The 18,258-nt window shown below is 40.3% G+C and overlaps 1 protein-coding gene across 1 annotated transcript in view; it reads right to left on the reverse strand.

Moving 5' to 3' along the window:
• The window catches only part of LOC126362567 (acylamino-acid-releasing enzyme-like), a 128,973-nt gene extending 111,317 nt beyond the window's left edge, over positions 1–17,656 (reverse strand). Inside the window, exons 1-4 of the mRNA XM_050007891.1 lie at positions 17,185–17,656; positions 16,881–17,104; positions 16,317–16,483; positions 1,932–2,077 (exon numbers count right to left, since the gene is read on the reverse strand). Of these exons, the coding sequence (XP_049863848.1) occupies positions 1,932–2,077; positions 16,317–16,483; positions 16,881–17,104; positions 17,185–17,226 (579 nt within the window). The 5' untranslated portion in view covers positions 17,227–17,656. The remainder of the gene's footprint in view (positions 1–1,931; positions 2,078–16,316; positions 16,484–16,880; positions 17,105–17,184) is intronic.
• Positions 17,657–18,258: the final 602 nt, after the last annotated feature.

Genomic DNA, 18,258 nt, shown 5'->3' on the forward strand with positions numbered 1-18,258 from the left:
GTCTTGTCTTCACCCAGCTCCCCACCGTTTTTGCCATATTGTCCTTTTCTACACTGGCACTACATGTCAGCTCCAGGAGGGAGGGATTTAGTTGACCTGTCGGATGTGTCATTGGAAGATATGGACATAACAATACACTTAACATTGCTCATGTCTGAAAAGAGAACACAGACAGCACTGCAGGCCAGTCACTTGAACTTCTGTGATGGGCAAATGTAATGCCAGCTGGCAGTGTTCTCTTTGTCAGTTCCTCTTGTCCTACTCACTTCTACCAGTGGACTTAAAACGAACTTGGATTACTAAAGGGAACACACACACACACACACACACACACACACACACACACACACACACACTGATGCAAGTAGGCACATTGCAGTCACAAATGAGCACTATTTCTGGCCACTTTAGACTGATTGAAGTGACCAGAGATAGTGTTCATTCATGACAGTGCTGTGCCTGCTTGTGCGAATGTATGCGTGTTTTCCTTTCTTTTCTGAAAAAGGCTTCGGCCAAAAGCTTTGTGTGTAACAGTCTTTTCGTTGTGCCTGTCTGCAGCTCTCATGTAATCTTTACGGCAAGTAGCAATCTGTCCTTTTCATAACTGTTGATATTCCAACCTGTATTTCCCATTGTTTGATAATTAAACTCAGGCTTATTGTCTAAATACTTTTTGGGCTTTATTAACTTAATCAGGAACTGTCTCATATTAATTTCTATTGTGGCTCAGATGAATATTCAACCAAAAACTATTACTGTTATTGGTCTGTGAATTAATACACAATCTAAATTTGTTGTTACACAACTTGCTTGTGTTCAATAAGTACTGATGGCACTATGTGAGGATTATAATACTGTCTCATAAATCATTACATATATTAAAGACATAACAGTCTTATTACACTTCCTTCCAGCTGAACATACAGGGTGGTACCAACTGAAAATACTTGCAGTCAGTCACATAGTTGATAAGATACTTCATTTGACTGTGTCTTTGTTTTCAGCTAGCAATGTGGCACAGTGTTGAATGCCTTTTGTAAACCTATAAAGATACTATCTACCTTTATCTTATTATTTTCAAGACACTATCTACCTTTGTCTTATTATTTTCAAGACACTATGTGCATCAAGAGAGCTCTCTCAGGGTTGAAGGCAAGGTAACGGAATTAAATAACTGCTCATTCTTTAAGATCAAAATTACTGCTGAGGAAGAGGAAACCACTTAAGCCTTCACTGAAATGAGACTATTTCAGCTTGAAGGGAAGCAAAAACACTGACACCTCCACCAAGCTTAAAAAAAAACCTCCAGTATACATATGTTGACATATACAATTAATTACCATCATTCTATCTATTAGCTTTCCCTTGCTCTCTCAAAATAGTGCACACACTGCTGCAGAGTGCAAGATTCATTTTGAAAATAAACCCATAGGCTGTGGTTAAGCCATTCCTCTACAGTATTCCTTCTTCCACGAGTGCTAGTCCAACAGAGGAACTTCTGTGACATTGTAATTAAGAGAGGGTGCTGGCACAATGGAACTACGTGGCTGCCTCATGAATCATATCTTAATAGATCAAGTCGTAAGAGAATTGCCTGGAAGGCAAATTTCTGGGTTTGAGTCTCAGGCTGGATTCAATTTTTATCTAACACAATGCTTCAGTTAGTTTTGTTTCCACTACAGAACCACAATGATAATGAAATCACAAATCAAACATAAATAAAAGAGCAATTAGAAGAAAGGAATGACAGGAAAAACATACAAAAAAAAAGAAACCATCAAAACAGATCTTGGTTCATTATACTTATGGCAGAATGCCAATTACTGCATTAAAATGGCACATCAAAACACACCATGAATTACTGTCATGAAGCGAAAGTATAAGCAGTATTATTGAGTTAATCCCTGTATTACCAATGGTTCTATACTTACTCTTAAAGGCTTTGCATCACCCGAACCATTGCCCTTTGTATCCAGTGGTTTTGGTTTATAAAATGGTTCAGTTTTAGGTAACTTCTTTTCAGCTATGTACAGAACCTTTTCACCACATGGTGACCATTCGAATGAGCCAAAGTCAGCTGAGAATGGTGAAAATACCAACAAATACATTAATTTTTATGCAATGTAATTTGTAAAAATATGAAACAATGGGTATCTAATTACATGTATATAAACTTTAATAATGAGATGATAAAATAATTGAAACAAACTGAATGATTGCCTGATAGCAAAATGTATATGCTCAAACAAACTGAAATAAAAATTTAAAAACCTGCCATTAGAGAATGACAACACGCTAAAACTAGACATCAGGTGGGGAAAGTCGCAGACATTTTCTTTTGCAATGAAACCATCCCAACACTGACTGCAACAGACTTTAGGCAACCATAGAAAATCTAAAGCTTGATGGATGGATGTATCAAGAAATAAGGCCCCTCATCTTAGGCAAGAATGTAGCAGTGTCATTAAAACAGATCACTTACTGCCTTTACCTGCCATAGCCATTTAGTGAATCACAAGACTATTACTTATTTATTTAAAATAGCTCCGCAGCCAGTCTCACGGCACTACAAACAATAAACAAGGACTAATTAATACAAATGAGAAAGCAGCAGCTTTCCCCTGAATTTGTTAGCTTACAAACAGTTAGCATAAGCACAAATATTATCAGGCAGTACAGTGATAGTTCATTGCTAATGCAGTGTACGGATTAAGTTTGTAAAATTTGCTTCTCTTTTTTTAGTGTATTCGTTGATGGGCTCTCTGTACACAATGACTGAATTAATCAATAAATAAGCAAAAAAGAATGAATGAATGAATGAATGAACGGGTGAAAATGAACAAATTAAAACATTAATACTGCACACATGAAAACAAAAAAGAATAAAAAATGCCACATGGGATGTAGATCATGGAATAAGCAAACACTTTTAAGTTAGCAGTCAGTTAACGCAAACCACAGGAAGTCAATTTAGAGGCACATGTCAGAAATATGGTTTTATACCAATACAGTTGTTTTATAGTCAAGTTTATTTATTTATAAGTCAAGTTCCGTGGGACCAAATTGAGGAGCAAATCTCCAAGGTGTCGGTACATGAACTTACAACATAAAAGTAATAACAGATAAAAATAAATGTTCATTAACCTGAAAAAAAAAAAGGCAATCCGTAAGTTTAAGTAAACGCTATCAGCAATACAATAAGAATCAGCTTAATTTTTCAAGGAACTCCTCGACAGAATAGAAGGAGTGACCCATGAGGAAACTCTTCAGTTTCGATTTGAAAGGGAGTGGATTACAGCTAAGATTTTTGAATTCGAGTGGTAGCTTATTGAAAATGGATGCAGCAGTATACTACATACCTTTTTGCACAAGAGTTAAGAAAGTCCGATCCAAATGGAGGCTTGATTTCTGCCGAGTATTAACCGAGTGAAAGCTGCTTATTCTTGGAAATAAACTAATATTGGTAACAAGAAACGACAATAAGGAATATACATATTGAAAGGCCAATGTCAAAATACCCAGACTCGTGAACAGAGGTCGACAAGAGATTCGTGAACTCACACCACTTATTGCCCGAACCGCCTGTTTCCGAGTCAAAAATATCCTTCTCGAATGGGAAGAGTTATCCCAAAACATAATACCATACAACATAAGTGAATGAAAATAAGCAAAGGAGACTAATTTACATGTCGAAGTATCACTCACTTTTGATACCGTTTGAATAGTGAAAATGGCAGTATCAAGTCTTTGAACAAGATCCTGAACGTGGGCTTTTCACGACAGCTTACTATCTATCTGAACACCTAGAAATTTGAACTGTTCAGTTTCACTAATCATATGCCCGTTCTGTGAGATTAAAACGTCGGGTTTTGTTGAATTGTGTGTTAAAAGCTGTAAAATCTGAGTCTTACTATGATTTAATTTTAGTTTATTTTCTGCAAGCCATGAACTGAGGTCATGCACTGCACTACCTGAAACCGAGTCAATGTTGCACACAACATCCTTTACAACCCAGCTAGTGTCATCAGCAAACAGAAATACTTTAGAGTTACCCATAATACTAGAGGGCATATCATTTATATAAATAAGGAGCAGGAGTGGCCCCAACACTGATCCCTGGGGCACTCCCCACTTGACAGTGCCCCACTCAGATCCCACATCACAGCCGTTATCAACATTGTGAATAATGACCTTTTGCTGCTTGTTGCTAAAGTAAGAGGTGAACCAATTGTGAGCTACTCCCCTTATTCCGCAATGGTCCAACTTCTGGAGCAATATTGTGAGATCAACACAGTCAAATGTCTTTGTCAAATCAAAAAATACGCTAAGCGTTCGAAACTTTTTGTTTAGCCCATCCAGTACCTCACAGGGAAAAGAGAATATAACATTTTCAGTTGTCAAACGACTTCTGAAGCCGAACTGTACATTTGATAGCAAATCGTGTGATATAAAATGATCAATTAACCTTACATACACAGCCTTTTCAATAACTTTTGCAAACAATGATGGCATAGAAATAGGTCTAAAATTATCTACATTATCCCTTTCTCCTTTTTTATAAAGCGGCTTTACTACTGAGTACTTTAATCGCTCAGGAAACTGACCATTCCTAAAGGAAAAATTACAAATATGGCTTAATACAGGGCTAACATGTGCAGCACAGTACTTTAATATTCTGCTAGACACTCAATCATAACCATCTCTGTATCACAGAGGAGTATTTCAGACGTCAATCTCGGAAAGGCATTCGGTAAGGAATTTATATGATTTCCTGTAGAAACTAAATTTTTATTTAATTCACCAGGAATGCTCAGAAAATAATTGTTAAATACTGTACATATATCTGATTTATCAGCAACAGAAATACTATTACTGTGAATTGACTTTATATCATCGATCTTGTGCTGCTGACCAGCACTTCCTTCACAACTGACCATATGGCTTTAATTTTATCTTGTGAATTAGCTATTCTATTTGCATACCACATACTTTTTGCCTTGCTAATAAAATTTTTAAGCACCTTACAATACTGTTTGACTACTTCTAACATTTTGTTATAATTCCCACTTTGTTCTACATGATATCCTTATCCCAGTAGTCAGCCAACCAGGCTGTCCATTACTGCTAGTATCCCGTTTAGAATGTTCTAATGGAAAGCAAATCTCAAAGAGCATGAGAAATGTGTTATGGAAAGCATTGTATTTATCATCTATATTATCAGCACTATAAACATCTTGCCACTCTTGTTCCTTAACAAGTTTTCAAAAACTCTCTATTGCTGTTGGATTAACTTTCCTTCGTAGTTTGTAATTAAATATGACATTGGTTTGAGCACAAAAACATTTTAGTGTTAAAATTTGTCCATCACAGTCTGAAAGGCCATTCACCCATTTACTAACAGAATGCCCATCTAGTAATGAAGATTGAATAAAAATATTGCCTATGACTGTGCTACTGTTCCCCTGCACCCTAGTTGGAAAAAACACAGTTTGCATCAGATCATATGAATTTAGGAGATCTACCAACATCCTTTTTCTTGCACGATCATATACAAAATTAACAATGAAGTCACAACAGATAACTACTTTCTGGTACTTCCTACAAAGTGAATCAAGAACCCTCTCTAGCTTAAGCAAAAATGCTCTGAAGTCAGATTTAGGGGACCTATAAACAACAGCAATTAGAAGTTTAATTTCACTATATTCAACTAATGCTGCACAACTTTCAAATATCTGTTCAGTGCAGTGTCATGATATGTCTATGGACTCAAATGAAACACTGTTTTTTACATACAGAGCCACTCCCCCACCCCACAAGGAACTCCTTGAGAAACAGCCAGCTAATCTGTAGCCTGGTAAAGGAAGCTTCTGAATTATCAAATTATTTAAGTGGTGCTCTGATATACCAATAATTTCAGAGTTAACATCTATTAGCAGTTCACTAACTTTATCTCTAATACCTGTTATATTTTGATGAAATATGCTAATTCCTTCTCTACTTGGAAACACTACATCCTCTGGAGGTGAGCCCTTAGTTAGAGGCACTTCCTTTAAGCAGGTATACCTATCAGCTGACTTCAGTCTAAAAAAGGTGCAGCTCTAACACCAACTACTACAGGAATTTTTCCATGAGGGACACCACCACCACCACCACCACCACCACCACCACCACCACCACCACCACCACCACCACCCACTACACTGTCACCTATAAGCTTAGCCAGCCTCCCCTTCCCATACCCATTGAGCTGCATGCCATGCTTAGTGAAACCCCATCTACTGATAGACCCAACTGGCACCACTGAGATGTGATCCATGCTCTCCGCCATCAGTGCCATCCGCAGCCCCACATTAACGCGCTTAACAGCCGCATTAAGGTGAGGCCAATCATGACGCTGAAACAGTTGCACGAAATGCACATTAGTGCCGCCAGTTTGATTAGCTATCACAACCAAGTCACCACTGACATCATATTCCCCATCCCTATCGAGACTGTTCCCTGCTCCACCCACTATCAATACCTGATCCTCCTTCGTAAAATTCTTACATAACTCCCCTATGCTTTCAGTCACCTGAGCCAACCCTGCACTAGGCTTCACAATGCTGGTGACCTGGTACTCACTCCCCAACACTTCCTGCAACTGCTGGCCCACACCTCTACTGTGGGAACTACCTAGCAGCAGAACCTTATTTCTGATAGACTTTGCCACTAACCTAGGCTTCCTAATTGCTGAGGACTGCTGCAAGTTACCTACATCTACAGCTACACGAGGCTCCTACCCACTCAACTCTGACAGTTGGTCATATCTATTGTATGTATGCAAAGTAAAACTGTCTGAATACCTCCTCTTCCTAGCTACTTCTTGCCAACTGCCAGTTCCCATTCCCCATCACCCTTTACCCTCCTCAACCTATCTAGTCTGAAAGTAAACTGCAATGAACTACAACATGCCAGCAAGAAGGTGCACCATAACTTCCCAAAAAGCCAACATTGGCCAGTCATCTTTGTGCTTGGTATACAGACTCCATCATCACATCTTTTCTTAGACCATGGAGGAATTTCCAGAAAGATGACTGGTGCAACCTTGCCACAGGCATGGACAAATGCTCACGGTGGATAGCAACTGCATCATCCAAATATAACCACAGTGTTGGTGCCGTTACATCGACAATTCGAAAGTTAATCACCATAGGATACCAAAAGAAATATTTATCTCACTAGAGTAAATATTGGTTGGTTGATTGGTTAGCCGGTTGGTTGATTTAGGGGAAGGGACCACACTGTGGTGTCACTGGTCCCATGATCTAAGATGGTATAAATCAAGGGAGGAACAACACAAACAGCACAGTCAAGCTGAGGGGAAAGGAAAGGATAATGAGCAAACAAAGAGGAAAAGGGACATCAAGGCAACAGGAAGGGGGGGGGGGGGGGGACAAGGAGAACAGGGATGCCCCAGAATTGCTAAGTGCAGAGGGACACTAACACCACCACCGAACGGTCTCGACACCCAAACCACACTGTACAATACCATTACCATGGTACAACAGGAACAACACTAGGGGTAGAAGAAAGAGGAAACAATAACAGCACAACACACCACATAAAAAGTAGGGAAAAGGCGGAGAGAACCTGGCTGGAGTGGAGGCAAGGTCAAGACCTTAACAACCAATGCCTACGCTAACTGAGGGACTCAAACACCAGAGGAAAATTCAAGAACTTATACCTGAGAGAACAAATCACAGCTGCGAAGAAAACTGAGGACAGACGTAATAATGCACGGCTTGTCCGCCAACAGCCAAAACAAGGAAGGTAGGTGGGCATATTTAGTGTGAAAGGCCGAAGCAGGGGCAGTTCAGCAAAATATGGATCACTGTCAGTAGAGCCACATAACTATAAAAGGAGAGGAGGGGGTGGCAGAGGGAGATGGGAGGGGAGCTCACTCTGGAGTAAAAACCCGTAGGTCAACTAGTATGGCCAGAGGCAGAGGGAGGAACGCCACTTGGAGGGAGTCTCCTTGAAGGCACAAAGTTTATTAGGCATTGGGGGGGGGGGGGGGGGGGGGAGCCTCCCAAGAGTCTGCCAACAATTGAGCAAAAAGGGACTTCATGTAAAGCCACAAATCTGCTCCCCAGAGGAGTCATGGGGAAAAGGGGTGTAGATGGCGCCCCCCCCCCCTCCCAAAATAAGATGATCAGCAAGCTTATTACTTGGGATACCAATGTGACCAGGAACACAAAGGAAGTCGACCAGACAAGCAGTGGCACCACGATCAGCAAGAAGGTTGTGGATGGCAGAGCTTAAGGGATAGCGGGAGAACCAATGAGTGATATCCTGAAGGCCAGTCACTGAGTCCTTACATAATAAAAATCAGGTGGGTGAGGGGCGTTTAATAAAACAGAGGACCCAACAATGGCCATCGATTCCACAGTCAATACCCCACACGTGGCGCACAATAGACAATGTTCCGTGCCAATGGAACATGTGAAATCATATCTCATGAGCACATTTAGAATAACCAGTGGAGAAGGGGAAAAAAAAAAAAAAAAGAACCAATGGCATGCTGAAACCCATGTAAAAGCACTGGGAACAAACAATGGAACACTAGTGGAGCAATGGAGGCTTTCAGACGCCAGGAGAGATCCATCTGAATCCACTGCTGAGGAGTTAACCAAAGGCAGGTTGTTGGAGGAAAACGTGGGGAAGAGGACAAGGAGTGGAGATGGAAGTCACAGGGGACAGACGGGGGCAGAGCCCAACCGGTAAACCCAGCCAAGGGTGGACAGCAGGCAGGCGTCAGCCCGAAGCCTAGGACAGAACAGAATCGGAGGGGTGAGCAGGGGAAGATCAGATAGTGATAGTGTAGGGAAGCTAGAGCTGGGTCCACAAAACTGAAAGGGGACGGATCCCAGTGTCAACAAGAACACTATCGACACGGTTAGTGAGGCAGGAACTGGTGGCTAAATGGATACTGCAATGGTAAACTGGGTCCAAGAGAAGCAGCATGGAGGGGGCAGCTGATCCATAAAGTTGACAACCATAGTCCAGACTAGTTAGAACTAACGCTCAATAAAGGCAGAGAAGAGTTGAATGAACCACTTCCCAAGAGGCAAAGAAGCAAAGAACACTGCACTCACGAAAACCACCAACTTTCAAATGACGGATATGACGCAACCAAGTAAGCTTGCTGTCAAGAAGAAGACCCAAGAAATGGAATTGGGGGACTACAGTCAGACGTTGGACATTGAGACTGAGCTCCAGATCATGATGGACTCTAGTATGGCGATAGAAACACACTACCCCCGACTTAAGCTGAGCTATTTGAAAAAAGTGCGAGTGTGTCTACAAGAAAACACACCAGTTGGCACCCTGCAGCTGTCATTCCGCAGAAGCCACCAAGTGGGAGTCAGCCCAAATACAGAAATCATCCACATACAGAGCAGGGGTGACCAACAGTCTGATAGTGGTCACAAGTCCATTAATACTGATTAGAAAAAGAAGGACACTCAATACAGAGCCATGTAGAACGCCATTCTCCAGGGTCTGTGGAGAGCTGAAAACAATGCCAGCCCAGACTCTGAACAACTAGTGGGACAAAAACTGATGAGTAAAAACCAAGAAGGGTCCCTGAAGACCTCACTCATGGAGTGCAAGGAGGATGTGATGCCGCCAAGTTGTGTCGTAGGCCTTACGAAGAACGAAAAAAAACTACGACAAGATGGCAACATTGAGAAAAGGCCTGCCAAACTGCAGTATCTAATTGAGGCAGATGATGTATCAGAGACCGCCCCCTCCTGAAAGCCACCCTGGTAAGGGGATAAAGGGTCCTAAAATTCAAGGACCCAATTGAGCCGACGAGCCAACATCCGTTCTAGTAACTTACAGGACATTGATCAGGGTAATGGGCCGGTAACTAACTTAAGGAAAGATAGATCCTTGCCAGGCTTAAAGACAGGAACCACAATACAGTCCCTCCGCTGGAGGGGGGGGGGGGGGGGGGGGGACGATGCCTCGGAGCCAATTACTGTTAAACACCTGGAGGAGATATTGGCATTGTGGAGGACTGAGGTGTTTAAGCAATTGGTTATGGATGGAATCAGGGTCAGGAGCTGAAGAGAGAGCCAGAAGACGCTCCCATTTAGTAAAAGGTTCATTGTACGACTCTGCCTGGAAAGGGGTAAAATATAAGTGAGAAGCTTCAGCCTGCTGTTTCCCCAAGACAGAAGGCAGCTGGATAGCAGGTTGACACCAATGCTGTTGCAAAATGGGTCATAGGGTGTTCTGCGAGAACTGACGCATCCTAACAAAGGCCAGCTGGCAGGGCAAGGTCCGGAATTTAAGACTGTCACTTACTACCTTGGAGAGTGCAGGGTGTAATCCACACATATGACAAAGGGACAGAAAAACCTAGAGTGGAGACAAAGCATTCCCAATACATATGTTTGCTCTGTATGATTAAGTAAGGGGTTTTGGCAAGAAGAAATGTAATGATTAACAAGGCCGTCAGGGACTGGTGCCACTTAAGGTGTTGCAAGGCATAAGGGCAATCCTAGATAGTGGTAGCAATGGCCATGCTCCACCACGGAACTGGCAGGAGGCAAACGGAGCCCATCAAGTGGGGAACAGCAATGCCAGCAGTGCACATTATCTTATCGGACAGATCAGGGCCGACTCTGTCAATACAACTTGACAGAGAAGGTGAAAACACAGCCTGGGAAGTATATAGAGGCCAATCAGCACAATGGGAAGGCCAATGGGGTAACCTGTTCAGTGGGAGGTGTGAAGGGAACAAGATAGAGACAAGTAGTCACTATCGCAAAGATCATCATTTGGCTACCAGTGTATGGAAGGGGGAAGGGGAGAGGAAGAAAGTGAAAGCTCTATCGTAGAAAAAGTGTGATATGTGGCACTATAATGAGTAGGGCAAATATTATTAAGGAGGCATAGGTCGTGGTCTACAAGAAAATGGACAATGAGCAGCAACTGACTAGATGACACAGCACAGCCCCATGAAGGGTGATGGGCATTAAAATCTCCAAGGAGGAGGAAAGGAGGGAGGGAGGAGTTAATTAAGGAGGGCAGTTAGGGCAGCATATGTATAGGCAGCCCCTAAGGAAGGAGATATAGATTGCAAATCGTGACAGCAGAGGCCAAGTGGATCCAAATGGAAACCAACTCTATAGGGTACAAAGTGGGATCCCCGTACTAACTTCATACGACGCAGATTTCCAGGTTAAGCTTGAATTTTTACCTTAACCCAAGATTAATGCTTTATACAGTCGACCCTGAAAATCCCATGACGACAGCTCAACTGTTACATTTGGCAGGCTAAAATCCAAACAACTAGCAATAAAAACTGCTGCAGACCTCCTTGCTAAGAATTTTATATACAGCATAAACTGGTGCAAATATGGACGCAGCAAGCACCACCAGGAGTACAATCTGACCTGAAAACCCACACTAAACCAGAAGACTTTGATTTGTCTCGACGTATATGAAGAGAATTAACAGAATACATTCACACCATGGTACATGCAAGAATTTTCTTTTCAGGTGGAATGAAGTGTGTGATCCATCTTTTAACTGCAATGAAAAACCCATGCTATGTACCACACTTTGCAGGAGTTTAATCTAATATCAAGTCCACATAATGCAAATGACTACCTGGTGCTGACTGCAGATGCTGTTGACTGGTCTGACAATTTTAATTTAAGTATTTCTCCACTAAACTATTGTATCATATACATGCAATATCACAAACTTGTTTCATTTTTTTCCATCAGTACCATTGCTTTACACCTGTTACATAATGTAGGCCTATAATAACACCATTTGTTGTGCTAACAAACACTAAACAAATAACCACTTGTAAGTTAATTAAATTCAGTTTATTCTTCAGTAGAAGCATTTATGGTTTTTGCTTCGTAAATATGAGCACTTATACATCTACATCCTGCAAACCACTGAAGTGCACGGCAGAGGGTACTTCCCAATGTACTGGTTATTGGAATGTCTTCCTGTTCCATTCGAGTATGTAGTGCAGGAAGGATGATTGCTTAAATGGCTCTATGCGCACTCTGCCTAGTCTAATCTTGTCCTTATGACCCCTATGGGAGTGACAGGCAGAGGGTTACGGTGTATTGCTAAGATTCATCTCTTAAAGTTGGCTTTTGAAACTCCGTGAGCACGCTATCTCGAGATAGTTGCAAACTATCTTCAATTATCTGCCAGTTCAATTTTCTCAGAATCTCCATGGCACTCTCTCATGTGTCAGACATACGTGTGACCATTAGTGACACCCTTCTTTGTATACATTCAATATTATCTGTTAGTCCTATTTGGTATGCATCCAACACACTTGAGCAATATGTTAGAATGGGTTGCACAAATGTTAAGCAAACTGCCTTGTAGACTGATTGCATTTTTCTGGTATTCTACCAATGACCCAAAGTCTGCCACTTGCTTCAACTACAATTGATACTATGTGAACATTCCATTTCATATCCCCAAAAAGTGTTATACCCAGGTATTTGTATGAGTTGATCAATTCCAGTTGTGACTCATTGACAGTATAATAATAGAAAGTTATGTGTTTTCATTTTACTAAGTGCATAACTTTACATTTTGTGGAAAGACCACAAAGATAAGATAAGAGAGATTAGGACTTGTACACAGGCATATAGGCAGTCATTTTTCCCTTGTTCTGTTTGGGAGTGGAACAGGGAGAGAAGATGCTAGTTGTGGTATGAGGTACGCTCTGCCATGCAACCGTATGGTGTATTGCGGAGTATGTATGTAGATGTAGTGATTATTTATAGTAAATTGCCAATGATTTGTGCAATTTTAAAACCTTATCAAGGTCAGACTCAAAATTTGTGCAGTTTTGAAAACAGTACTTCATTACAGACAACCGCATTGTCTGCAAGAAGCCTAAGCCCTGCATATTATCTGCAAGATCATTAATATACAACAGGAATATCAAGTGTGCCAATACACTTTCCTGGGGCACACTAAAAGTTAATTCTACTACGTCTGTCAAACCTCCATCGAAGATAACATATTGCCTCCTCAATGCTAAGAAATCTTCAGTCCAGTCACAAATTTCTTTTCATTCCCCATATCATAGTACTTTCAATAACAAGCATAGGTGTCGTAGTGAGTTGAATGCTTTTTGGAAGTCCATTTTTACTGTGTACCTGGCTACCCCGATGCTTTGTTTTCAGGAGACAACATGAGAAAAATGCAGGATGGGTTTCACATAATTGACTTATGACGATATACGACAAAAGCTGACCAATATTGTATCAAAAATTTCTGCATTCACAGTCCAAAGAGTTAGAGAAAAAAATGGGATTTATAACATTAGCACCATCACTGTATATAGGCCACTACTAAAGCAGCAATGCTCACTGAACATACACCAGGCACATACATGAACACTCGCCACAGTGCCACTACAAGATCAAACTCCACAAGATGCACTTCCAGTCCCAAGTAAAATACCGTGTGTTTTAAAATGAATTCGGGGTTATAAGGCTTTGTTGCATTTATTTTATTCAGCCTCCAATTGGAAATAACACATCAAATGAAAAAGCAACTCAAACTGTTTTTCTTAGAAGTGTTCGGTGTGAGCACCATCCATTCTGCTTCACTAACCATGATCAATTTGACTGGAGTAATTGTTGCAACAACAGCTTCAATCCTGTTTCTTAAGTTGGATAGACCAGTTGGTGGCTGAGGAACATGATCCTTTATGAATCTCGAAAGGTAAAAATCGCATGGCTCAGATCAGGCAAACGTAGAAGCCATGAGAAATGAGCTCTGCCATATGGCCTCTTGCGACCAATCCTCCGGTCAGATACAACATTGTTTAACCAATGGCATACCAAGTTATGCCAGTAGGGCAGCACACTATCTAGCTTCTAAATGAAGTTCTGTGGTTCAGCTTCTTCCAATTGAGGAAAAAGCCACAGTTCTAGCACATCAACATAAGAAACACCAGTTACAGTTGCTTCACAAAAAAGGGACCATAAACTTTCCACCAGAATATGACAGAAAAAATTCAATTTAGGGGAGTGTTGTTGCAGTTGTACCATCTCACAGGGATTTGTTGACTCCCATATGTGGACATTATTTGTGTTCACATTTCCACATAGGTAAAATGTTGATACATCACTGAGAACAACATGATCCAGAAAAACTTCATAGTCATGCAGCAACATTTCGTTTGCACAGTTGGCACACAAACTGCACCCTGTAGGCTTTACAGCTTACACACAGGTGCAGCTAGAGTTGCCCTTTCATTTGATGTATTATTTATAACGAAAGGTTGAATGTACAAGGATGTGCTGAAAAGTAATACCTCCAATTTCAATGTGGAAATTCAGAAAGCTTTAAAAAAAAAGTTATTAACTTTCTACAATGCAATTCCTCATGAAACTTCCTGGCAGATTAAAACTGAGTGCTGGACTGAGACTCAAACTTGGGACCTTGCCTTTCGCACGCAAGAGCTCTACCATCTGAGCTAACCAAGCACAACTGACGCCTCATTCTCATAGCTTCTTCACACTTCCGCCAGTATCTCATCTCCTACCCCAAACTTCACAGAAGCTCTCCTGCAAACCTTGCAAAACTAGTACTCCTGGAAGAAAGGATATTGCAGAGACATGGCTTAACCACAGTCTAGGGGATATTTACAGAATAAGATTTTCACTCTGCAGCAGAGTGTGCACAGATATGAAACTTCCTGGCAGATTAAAACTGCATGCTGGACCGAGACTAACTCAGCACCTTTGCCTTTTGCGTGCAAGTGCTTTACCATCTGAGCTATCCAAGCATGGTGCCAAGTTCAAGTCTAGGTCCGGCACACAGTTTCAACCCACAAGGAAGTTTCATATCAGTGCACACTCCGCTGTACGGTGAAAATCTTGATGTGTTATTCTTCACGTCTATATATTTATTTCTTAACATAATCAACTGGCGACAACACACCTCTCCCAACAAGAGACCAGTTTTTCAATACTGTAACTGTAGAATCTTTTACTTCATTGACTGAGCCACACTCTCACCTCTGCTTGCACCACTTCACCACTATCAAAGTGAAATCCTTGAAGGTATTCTCCAACTCAGGTATTGACACAGTTACATCACACATCGTCATGTTACATGCTACAATTTGGAGCAATTTAGCAGCAGAGGGCTGCAGATGTGTAGACATGAAGAATAATAATGTACAATGTAAATAATGTTTGTTTTATTTACAAAAATTTAAGTTTTCACTTTAAAAATTTGGAGGCATTACTTTTCAGCACACCTCTGTAATAAACGTTACAAAGCCTTAAAATCCCAGTATTCATTTTGAAGCACTTGGTATTTAGCAGCAAGTTCCTGACAATGAATATTTAACTTTTTAGTTGACCCATTGCAGCAACACATGGCTTTGTAAAAGTGAAATGGAATGATCACAGATTCCATTGTAGACAATACAGATAGCAAACTTTGTTTATTGGTGTGATGCTAGAAAAATACTTGTCTGTCCTATCTTAGCATGCTGCTCAATTGTGTATGATCCAAACTAAATAGGTATAACAAGGGATACTAAACATAAACAAATATGGGCGCAGGACAAATGCTTACAAGTAGTGAACAATCTTCCAATTCTGGTGGATTATGTAGGATACGTGTAAATTACAGGCATCAACATACTGGTCTGAGACTTGTTCACAGTCTAATACAGTCTCCCTGAATTTGACTTGCAGTTTTAGTTCTTACAATGCAAAATGTGTCAGACAGGTGAAATGCACTAAATATGACACAAACATGGACATCAGACTATACTACAGATCAATCTGTTACCACAATGTGTATTTTGCATTTAAATTCCTTCACTTCACCATCACACATTAAATTATTACATCCAAAACAAACCGAGACTCAGGGCTATGGTACAGACCATTCTGTCACTACGATTAATTTTTCAGTGGGAATCACTAGCACACACTAGCCCTCCATTAGATTCACTGCCATTCTGATCACAAGTGACTAAAGCAATCAAGTCACCATCTGCACAGATGGTACAACTACTTTTGCTCAGCTATCATGACTGTTCTATCTCACTGCATATCCGTAAATTCCCGTACAACACAGTTTACCCACAGCACTGAGCTACCATCATTGAAACTTATTTAAAACAGATATATTAAGTTACTTATTTATTTAAGAAACTATTGCATGCAATAAATGAAGGTTTTGACAACACAAAATATTTAAAGCCACTGTTCCTTGACATACAGTTCTTGTGAATACAATCAAGAGCTTACCATCAGCATAAACATCACCATGAACTTCAAGTGCCTGTAAATCATAGTTCTTCCATAACTGCCTTTGCCTCCAGACCTCAAGGTATTGTTTCTTTTTAGTTTCATCTTGTGGGACTTCTCGCAGAACTGCACGAAACTCTTCTGAACTCGACATGCATGACAGTAACCTAAACATATAAAATTCAACCTTTTGTTGTGCTAATCTGATGAAACAAAACTAGCCGATTGTTGGCATTTGCTACATTATATTTCAAAGAAACAAGCTACTTACTTTGAACAATAAACAATATGAAACACAACAGCTAACAAAAATATATACTATGTTTCTGCTGGGGAAACAGTGACTAAAGAACTAACAAAAAATTAATACTGCACATGAGACACACTGTGCACAGCTTGGCACTCAGTGAATACTCTCATATGTTGACTTGCAAACCATACTGTAATTACACTTAAAGGCAGTCACAATTATAGGAAAATTTTCTAACTTTATCCTTAGCGAAAATTCAAATACAAAAATGTAATCGCATAATACAGACTAACATTGAAAACATTATAACTTACTCAAAAGTAGTGTCCACCGGCACCAGTTCTGTGGGGTTTTGCAATGACGCGTCCACGATGTACATTTGTTGAAATTTTATCGATTTTCCTCTTTCTAGATTCCTTTGTGACCATGATGAAAGCACAGTGACACCATTACCACTCACCAACGACTTTAAAACCCTTGCTGATGTAAGCGATGGGTAATGGGCAACTGTTTTGTAGACATTTACTACTCTATCGATCTAAATAACAGAATATTTAGTCAGCGTCAGTCAGTTACTTTACTTACGGTTACATCAAAAGGAAAATAAGTCTACTATACCTGAGATTCCATCTTGCCAAGCGCACGACTAAGGAACTGCATACAGTAACTAAGGGCAGCAGGTATTTATTCTATAGATAACGAAAGCCCAAGCCGTTACAGAACAATGCGCATTAGATAACGATCTCATTAACTTTCGTCCGTAGACACCTTCCAAGCAGCCGGCTGATGAAACTAACACCAACCAACGGCAACCAAAATCTTTGTTACAATCCAGACCATCCAATTATGTTTTGTTGGTAAACATGAATCTACAAACTACTGTTATTCACCTCGCTTAACTCAACATCATATTTCCCGGTCACAGACACTATCGCCCACTCCCGGTGACACACAAATCCTCTGCAACAATCATAAATTACCTCTCAAAGTAAGCAGAGATAATCTTTGACAAACAATGTGTACGCAGGTACACGATTGCCAACAGAACAGGTGGACGGGTTGATGTAACGTCCACATCATTTCTGCTCATCTGTCAAACGTTTCCTGGAATGCAGTGTTTTGGTGTCATTAGAACTCTGTAGCTTCACGAAATTTTGTATGAATATTCGCTTTATGTTTCCTCTACCACTGTCTATCAGGTTTCATGTAAATGAGTATAAACAAAATGTTTTTTCCTGTAAATAAGAGTATTTCTTCTAAAAATTTTATTTTACCTCATAACAACTATGCATTAATTGTCATCTGTGAGCGGCCACTCACAGCTGCATACACCAAAATCTTCAGCTATCAAGACCAGTTGGTTTGGAAGTGATACTGATTGTACGTCTTGAGAGAATTTAGTGACGTACTGCTTATCTAGGTCACAAACATAAAAATGAATAAATATTAGAAAATAATACAAAAATATTCATACATTAACAAAGAGATTTTGTTTTTCATTTAATTTTTCATCAAATTCACATTTTAACTTATTATATTATGGGAAATGTGAATTTTTTTAAAAAAAGTTACGAGAATCGTCAACATTATCAACAAACGATAACACACTTAACTTCGATTAAAATTACTTTTTGATTGATATTGACAGTGGCAGGGGACAGTGATGCCATCCTGCAGCCGAAATGATTCAGA

The sequence above is a fragment of the Schistocerca gregaria genome, chromosome 1 (genome assembly GCF_023897955.1).
Source record: "Schistocerca gregaria isolate iqSchGreg1 chromosome 1, iqSchGreg1.2, whole genome shotgun sequence".
NCBI lineage: Eukaryota > Metazoa > Arthropoda > Insecta > Orthoptera > Acrididae > Schistocerca > Schistocerca gregaria.